Consider the following 9,233-nt stretch of genomic DNA (forward strand, 5'->3'; position numbering starts at 1 on the left):
GGAAAAGCATTTTTCTGATCATCTGAATGTTACATTTCTTATTCTCTAGGCTGATATGTGCTCAGAGAAGACACGTTACTTTGCAGGTGGAGCATAGTTTTTTGGCGGTTTTTAAAAATCAGGCTGGACAAAGATTGTATGTCAAGAAACTTTTCTTAAAGTTTTTTTAGAAACTTATTTTAAAAGTTTATTAAATTTTGTATATTAAAGATGAAGTGCAACTTGTCAGTTTCAAAATTTCTGGATTTTTAAAAAGTATTTTGATTTTCCCCAGAGAAAGTATTATTCTTAATTATTAACTATTGATGTTCTAATAATGTATAATCATGGAAATTAGGCTAAAAGGGGCTGAACACATTTAGACCAATTAGTGCACTTAATAAAAAACAGTCTTTACAATTTTGCTTAAGTTCTCTTGAAAGAGTTACTGTTCCTTGAAGAAAGAAAAATCCTAACAGACCCTGATGTGACAGCGTCTGTTACATTTCCTGAGGCGTATGCCGTATACAGATGGAGAATTTTATCTATGCTTTATGTATTCCTAATTTGATTTTGGTATCATAGTAGGCTTTATTCTGACCTCTCTAAGGGCTAGGAATGCATTTGGGTCTATAGCTACTGTGGCCTCTCATTTCAGTAAGTAACAGATTAAGTCAGTGGTTCTCCAACTTTATTGTGCATTAGAATCACTTGAAGGGCTTCTTGTTAAAACACAGATTGCTGGCCTCTATCTTATGCCACTCACAGAAATTAATTTGAATTAAAAAGTTAAATCTAAGACCTAAAACCATGAATTCCTAGAAAAAAAAAAAACAAACAGGAAAAATCTCCTTGACATGGGTCTTGGTAATGAATTTTTGGAAAGCATACCTAACGCACAAGCAACAAAATAAAATTAAGTGAGACTACATTAAAATAAAAGACTTTTGCACAGCAAAAGAAACCATCGACAGCATGAAAAGACAAACTATGGAATGGGAAAACATATTTGCAAACTATATATCTGATAAAGGGTTAATATCCAAAATATATAAAGAATTCATACAACTTAATAGCAAAATACAAACAAACAAATAATACAATTAAAAAACGTACAAGTGCAAAGAACCTAAATAGACATTTGTCTAAAAATGATACACGAATGGCCAACAGGCACATAAAAAAGTGCTCAATCAACATCACTAGCGATTAGGGAAATGCAAATTAAAACCACGATGAGATATAAACTCATGCCTATTAGAATGGCTGTCATCAAGAAGGCGAAAGATAAATGCTGGCGTGGCGTGAATGTGGAGAAATCAAAAACCCTTGTGCACTGTTGGCGGGATTGTTAATTGGCACAAACACTTTGGAAAACAGTATGGAGGTTCTTTAAAAAATTAAATAGAACTACCATAGCAATTCCACTTCTGGGAATATAGCCAAAGGAGATGAAAACAGTAACTGGGAAAGATATCTACATCCTCACGTTCATAGCAGCATTATTTACAATAAGCAAGACATGGAAGCAACCTAAGAGTCTATGGATAGATGAACAGATAAAGTTGTGAGATATATCCATATATATACAATGGGACATTATTTAGCTGTAAAAAATGAGGAAATCTTACTATTTGCAAGAAAGGATAGAGCTTGAAGGCATTATGCTAAGTGAAATAAGTCAGACAGAAAAAGGCAAATACTATATGATCTTACTTATATAGAGAATCTAAAAACAAACAAACAAACAAACAAACAAACAAAAAACCCATAGCAAGCTCATAGAAAAAGAGGTCAGATTTGTGGTTACCAGAGGTAGGAGGTAGGGGAAGGAGAATTGGAGAAAGGTGGTCAAAAGGCACAAACTTCCAGTTATAAGATAAACAAGCACTGGGGATGTAACATACAACATGATGACAGAGTTAACACTGCTGTGTGATATGCAGGAAAGATGTTAAAAGAGAAGATCCTAATAAGAGTTCTCATCAAAGGAGAATTTTTTTTCTCTTCTTTTTATTGTGTCTATATGAGATGATGGATGTTAACTAAACCTATTGTGAGAATCGCTTCACACTATATGTAAATCAAACCATCATGCTGCACACTTTAAACTTATACAGTGATGTATGTCAATTATACAGTAATGTATGTCAATTATGTCTCAAAAAAAAAACAACTGGAAAAAAACCACACTGATTGCTAATTCAGTAAGTCTGAGGTCAGGGTTATGAATGTGCTTTTCTAAGAAGCTCTAAGATGATGTTAATGGGGACTACACTTTGAGAACCATTAGATTAAGCTAACACTGGAACAAAGCAATGATTTGGAAGTATACAGAAAAATGAACAAAATTTCTTCAGGGAATCAGATATGTGCACAGGATTTCATCTTTGCCACCATGCAGAGAGCTTCTCTTTAAAAGGAAATAGCATGGCTTAGCTGTTCTAGGGGGAAAATAAGAGGATATTAAAAATGTGGACAAATGGGCACCTAGGCATGGAGCAAGTATAAGCGGGGTAAGTGGGGGATGTCCAGAAGGCGTGGGGACTGTCCTACAGAGTGGCCAGATTTAGGAAAGAGAAGACTCCTCTTCTGCTTTCCTGCCAACCCCCCTCACAACAACTGATGGGTAAAATTCCACCATTACTCTCTCATTCTTTTTATTCTAAGAGTATGACTCTTGGTGAAACATTATTATGAGCCATTGACACTTGAATGTGAGTGATTTTTAAATCTTTTGTTTAGTTGGAATAGGGGAATGATGTCCTCTGAAATATCAATCTATGCTTTTTCCCTGGTGTGTTCTTTTTACCCTTGACTCTTCTCCCCATTCAGTTAGTCCGCAGTTCTGTGACCATGATCTCCGAAGGAATATGGTAGCTGAAAGCAAAGAAAAGCGGAGTTTACTCTTGTTCAGGACAGTCTGAACAGGACGAGTGCACAGACAATAGACTTAAAAGAGAACATGGAAACAGGTAAGAGCAATGCTTCCCCACCCCAGCCCACAACCCTCTGAGTAGAACAGGATTTCCCAAGTTGGTGCAAGAGGCTAGTTAGAAGGGGATGGAGGGACCTAGAGAATGGGAACAATGGAAGAGGGCAGGGTGGACTTGGCACAACTCCAGGGAAAATGTGGATGTTGGGGAGAATCACCAAATCGCTTGGGATTGCTACCATCTGGTGGAAAGGGAGCCTAAATTGAAAATTAAATCGAGTCTTAGAAAAATGAAGAACGTTACAGTTTCTGTGTACGTAGGCTATGTACTGCTATTTATACCACTACAAAGGTGTGAGGGCCCACAGCTCAGGAGTACGGAGTGAGGGCTCAAAGGTGAAGGGCTGGGCAAGTGGCTCTAGTGCGCAGACTGGCTCTGCTCAGCAGCCTTTTGGTCCTTATGCTGCCAGAGCAAGATGATAGAGCCATGGGCTTACATATGTCACCTAGAGAGTGATTATTGATAGAGAATAAGTTGGAGCACTGAGGTAATCCAACACTTAGAAGTGAGAAAGAAGAGGATGGTGTCCAAGGAATAGGGAGCAAGGAGGAAATCCAGATAAGGGCTTTTAAAAGGTCCAGTGAAGACTATTTTTTCTTAAGAGAGAAAATAATACAGTATGTTTGTGTCCTGATAGGAATGATCAAATAGAAAAGGAGAACCTGATAGTGCTGGCAAGAAGGGATAAATTCAGGGCAAAGTCTTTTAGTTGTTGAGAAGGGAATGTTATTTTACATTATAAGCTCTTTATGGAATAAACTTACATTATAGGCACCTTCTTTGTCTATGTTTATATTCCATGGTCAATGCTTGCATAGCATCAGTTAGGGTGCTTTTTGACTGCAAGTCAAAAAAGTCAAGAAAACCCGAATCAAGCTTGCTTACAAAATTAACTGGCTTATATTGTGCGAAAAGTCCATGAGTAGGGATAACTTCAGGCAAGGCTTGATCCAGTAGTTTGGTGACTTAGTTTCCATCGCTCTGCCTTGCTCTCCAACAGGTCAGCTCCAGTTAAGGTTGCTCTTTTATGGTCTCAAGATAACTGCCAGCAGCCTTTGGGGCTACATGTTTCTTCATTATGTTCATCAAGAGAGTATCCTAGCACTCCCAGAAAAGGCCCTGGGATTCACCCTTCCTAGGCTAGGTTACGTCACATGCCAACCCCTAAACTAATTTCCACAGCCATGAGGAAGATATGTGCTGAATGGCAAAGCCTGAATCACTTAACTCCCCAGCGGAAAAGCAGGGGCTATGAGAAGGAAGAACTAATCTTCACAGTGTATCTCTGAACGAAGGTCACATTGTATTAGTAATAAACCTTCACTGAAGAAAAATAACACATGCTAAGTATACATGTCCTAGAATAAGTAAAAATTGCGTTTGGGAATGAGTTTATTTACTATCTGATGGATAGGGATAATTGTTTCTTTGTTTATTCAAGAGACAGATACTTAGATTATAGGCCATCAGCTCTAACTAAGGTAAGGTAAAAAACTAAGGATTCCACAAGTACTAGTTTCTTATGTGTAAGTCAAACTTGGTCAATAATTTAAGATGGTAAAAATCTCTCTTCAAAGTACGAAATGTAGCTGACCAACAAATTTATGGGCTCCTTTAGGGCTGAGATAGGTAATACAGAATAATTTGGCTCATGGGAGGGTGGTAGTTTCTGGACACCAGCCAACAATTGATAATATGTTTTTCTGCTCCTGTGCTCTTGACGATGCTGATTTTAGCAGTAGCTGTTTTGTTCCAGCGATAGGAGAAGTGAGGCAATCTGAGGCAGGGTTAGAACTGGAAGCTTCCCGACCAGTGCAGGGTGGCCTCACTCGGATCTGTAATGGATTCCTTCCCTGTGAACAGCCAGACACCTCATTACTACCCAGATCTGCTTTCATTTTGCCAGTACTTTCTCTAGTGGAACCATTCAAATTTCTTAGGTTATGAGGCCACGGAATTACATAACACTGTAGTGATTCCTGGCAGAGAAAGTGCAGGCTGATGGAAACGCCCAGCCAGATGTCCTCTCTGGGAGTTCGTCTGACCCTCGTGCATTGCGCTAAGCTCCTTGTCTGGGAGGCCTCGTGTGAGCGGGAATTCAAGATAATGGCCCACGCACACTTTTAGGACACGTCCCAGGCCAACCTTTGTCTTGTTGACTCTGCTGCAAACGAACCTCCACCTTTTCCTGGCATGACGACCACTGCAGCAGTGTACGATTCTTCTTCCCCAGCATCGATCGACACAGATTGACCATGGAAAACCAGCCAACGAAACCAGCCCCATCGACTAACCACTGGTCTGCTTCCCTTCATTTCTACAAAATTTTTACCATTTCTTTTTTTCAAACTACCATTTTTATGGGAACATTGAAGGTTTGTTTTGCCCATTCTTCCTTAGAACATGATGTTATATCAAACGTTTCATGTTGAGAGTTTTGTTTCCAATGTTTAGAGTTCTTTTGAGCAAAGGAACAAAATGGACTTAAAATTTATGAATGGCTGGACAGTGAACCAAGTCTTCATTTGTATGCTTGCTCAGTGTCTCCTTGTGGGACTACATCCAGGCAGGTATGCCATCTGGATGCTTTTCCTAGACTGTACTGGCCCAGCCTTCTACGGCAGAAAGCAAATAGGGTTTTGCCTCAACTAGGTGCCAAGAACCTCATTTTCACCTCTAATTAGAATCCCTTTTCAAAAAAGTTGAGAGAAAAAGACTGTTCTGCTATATTTTATTTGAATGGAGGACTACTGTTTCTCCATTCTAGAGGGAGGTTATGAAGTCACCTTGACTCCACCATGACTAAAAGCCCATTGGCACAGCCACCCCAAGGGAGCAGTAAACAGGAGCTGGACCCAGTGCTGCCTGCAAAGAACTCTCAATTTAGTTTACTTTTAATTTACTCTAGAAACTCCAATCTACTTCTCTCTGACCCTAGCTTGTATTGTCCTTTTATCCAATTTTCTTTTAAGACAATAATCCAAAGAATTTTTCTTCTTTTCGCCTCTCGAATCTTCACTTGCAACACAAACTAATGCCCATGGGAAGAAATCTCTCCCTTTAAATCTTTAGTAGATTGTACAATTTCTTTCTTCCCTGTAACGTTATACGTTCCTGCCTATTGCTGTGTGACTTGTGCTGCTTCCCTGTAGGCAGAGTATCGTCAGGCTTGGTCATGTGTCTTGCTTGGGCCAGTGGCATGGGAGCAGAAATGGCAGTGAGCCAGTATGGAGCAGAAGTTTTAAGAGGCAGCTTAAAGCTTGAGGACATGGCTGCCTGTTTCTACCAGTTTTCTGCTTTTCCCTCTGCCCTAATCCAAACAGCCTTCACTTTTGGTTTGGGTCCTACAATGAGAAGACATTGGGAAGAGCTGCAATCAACCCATAGCCACAAAGCTGTAATGTAAGTGAGAAATAAAGATAATATTATCATAACCGAGTAAGCATTTTAGGGTCCTTTGTTACTGTAGCCAAGCCAACTAATACAAAGATCAAATAAGTAACAAATGGGAGATATAATAAATGCAATAGTCACAATTCCCAGTCACCTTTATTTATAGAAAAGTATATTAAATAAGTTATCTCAATATATACAAACAGAACAATATTACCTCTATAAATAGAAAATCCCCATGTATAAAACTTTTTAAAAATCATATATATATATACAATGTTGACAACATAAGCTTGAAGTACCTTAAGTCATAAACTCTATGTAGTATGTTTGTATAGTAGTCTTATAAAAATATACTTAGCTGTCAAGTGTTTAATCAACAGCATTTAAGTCAGTTAAAGTGCTTAATTATGATGCATGCTAGGAACATGCCCAAAATAGAGGTCTTCTGCATTTAACACATTCATAGGAAAGTCTGCCAATTGTTTTGAACCTCCAAAAGAACTCTTAAAAAAAAAGCAGAACCAAAACACCATATTACAAAAAGATAGACATATGTTAGAAAGTCCACCCAATTTCCATTTTACTCTCCCAGAGGATTTGAAGTCAGCCTCTTGAAAGTCCTCCAAAAGTCCACCCAGGATTTCTTAAGGCATTTGTTGATTTGTTTTTGCTTGGAGGACCTGGTTTCACCTTGAGTATAGAACATACGGTCTATGTGCAAGAGATGCCATAGTGTTAAAAAAAGAAATAAAAAACAACAACTTAAAATTGGTCGTACCACTCATTACATTCCAAAATGACTAATGCTGATATTGAAACCGGAGGGCTAATCGTGAGAACAGGTCAGATAATGAACTTTTTTTGAGCCCACTGGTCTTCATGCTTCAAAGTACTCATTTGTGTTTCCATATAGTCTATTCTCTTAAAAGTTATTGGTCACAGTGCAATATAAACTCTGCAGCAGCTGGCAGCTCCAACGGTGCGTGCTTTATGCAACATTGAGCGGGGAGGTCTCCTTTCTGCTCCGCCTTGCTCTGGTCTTCTTGCACTTGTACAGAGACAAAGACAGGACGATGATGAAGATGATGACCAGGAACACCACTGCCCCGATGATGAAGAACATATCTGAAAAGTAAAATGTACCACATCAGCTTAGAGAGAGAGCTCGAATCCCATCTATCAGTGGGCAGAACCGAGGGCTCAACCCCAGATTACGCCATCGTGCTTTTGCATAACTTAAATTTTCTTTCCTTCACTTCCTCCACCACAATACATTTTGATTAGGAAACACTTTGTCAACTCCTAGATGTTTTAGGGCAATTGACAATGACAAAAAACATTAAACGGGTCATTTAGTAAACTGGATAATATTTGAAGTCTAGAAAAGACACACATAGATGGAAGCAAGTGCAGCTATTAGAAACCAATGGCTAAAAATAAGGCTGAGTTTGGTGTCAGTGATAAACTATCAGCACAAAAAGAGAAGTAGAGTCCTTTTCTCCTGTCAACGTCAATAAATGTGGGAGAATTTATTTTAAAGTGTTTTCAAATTTTTAAATTTCCTCTTAGTAAGGAGCTAGGTCATCATTACTACCCTCTGACTCTTTTAATCCCTGAAAGTACTAAGAGCACTTTCCCTACAAAGCCTAGAGAGAGACTCATCGGCTTGCAGCCTCATGTACATGTCTGAACACCTGTAGCGCTTCTAGTTGGCAACCATCTTGCTTACACAGTGTCGGGGGCCTGGTGTGCGCACATGTGTGGACATACACGCACATGGGTATATATGATAGACTTAATCCCTTCCCTTCACAGGTTAGACTTGATCTTTTCTGTGGCAACAGCCCATTGTAGGTGCTCACAAATGTCTATCGGGTGCTGCTGCCACTGGACCAGAAGCTCCCCCCCAAACCCTCGAGATCAGAATTTAGATATGAAAACATGCCCAGAGAAATCTGTGATTGATGCTAAATCCTAAGCACGGATTGTGTGCCCGGTGCTCAACAGAGTGCTTAGCACATGGTAGGTGTTCAAGAGAACACTTGCTAATATAAGGGAAAACACAGAGACATTTCTAAATGCCTGAAATCATAAGAGTACCAAAAACACCCACAAGAACAAGAAAAACCAAGACAGTTTCCCTCTGAACAAAAGCACATTCTGGTTCTGAGGGTGGTGCTAGTCCTCTGGAAGGCATCTGAGCATCCGTGTCTGCCCGGCAGAGCCACTTACCTCTGAATACACCTCTCTCGTGGGTAGTGCACTTAATGGGACTTTCGGGACTCTTCTGGTTAGCATTTCGTGATGGAATCACTGCTTGAACGCTGAAACAGTAGTTTTCCCCTTTATCCACGTCAACCAAAAACTCATTAGTGTTTGTCTTGGCTGTTTTCTGTTAAAAGATAAAGAGTTCTTAATTCATCTGGTCTCAGAGTGAATTCTTTTCTCTTTACTAAGTCACTGTGGAAGTAAAAGCCAACATGGACACACCTGACATACAGGATTAGAAGTGACTCGGCCAAACAGGTTTCCCTGATAACTGCCGAGGATACTTTTCCCAAGACTGAAGATATCGATTTAGGCACATTCAACCCAAATTACCCCTTTAGAAGATATTTACAGTAAAGGGGAAAAAAAGGAATGACGCATTAATGGTTGAATGGAAAACAAATATTGTCTCTGTGATCCTCAATAGAGGATTAAATGTGGGAGCTGCCGGGAACCTTAGAGATTATCTGGTCCAGCCCGTTGGCTGAGGGAAGGGGTATCCAAGGGACCCTGCCCAAGGTCACAAGGCTGCTCAAAGTGACAGATAGAACCAGGACAGCAGGCCTCCCTCCCCAATCCAGCACGCTGCCCTCT

At 39.7% G+C, this 9,233-nt stretch overlaps 1 protein-coding gene across 1 annotated transcript in view; it reads right to left on the bottom strand.

Moving 5' to 3' along the window:
• Positions 1–6,501: 6,501 nt before the first annotated feature.
• F3 (coagulation factor III, tissue factor) overlaps positions 6,502–9,233 on the bottom strand; it is a 13,729-nt gene continuing 10,997 nt past the window's right edge. The window contains exons 5-6 of the mRNA XM_011355704.2: positions 8,604–8,763; positions 6,502–7,496 (exon numbers count right to left, since the gene is read on the bottom strand). Coding sequence (XP_011354006.1) covers positions 7,360–7,496; positions 8,604–8,763 — 297 coding nt within the window. The 3' untranslated portion in view covers positions 6,502–7,359. The remainder of the gene's footprint in view (positions 7,497–8,603; positions 8,764–9,233) is intronic.

This window comes from Pteropus vampyrus, unplaced genomic scaffold, assembly GCF_000151845.1.
Source record: "Pteropus vampyrus isolate Shadow unplaced genomic scaffold, Pvam_2.0 Scaffold22, whole genome shotgun sequence".
In the NCBI taxonomy this organism is placed as follows: Eukaryota; Metazoa; Chordata; class Mammalia; order Chiroptera; family Pteropodidae; genus Pteropus; species Pteropus vampyrus.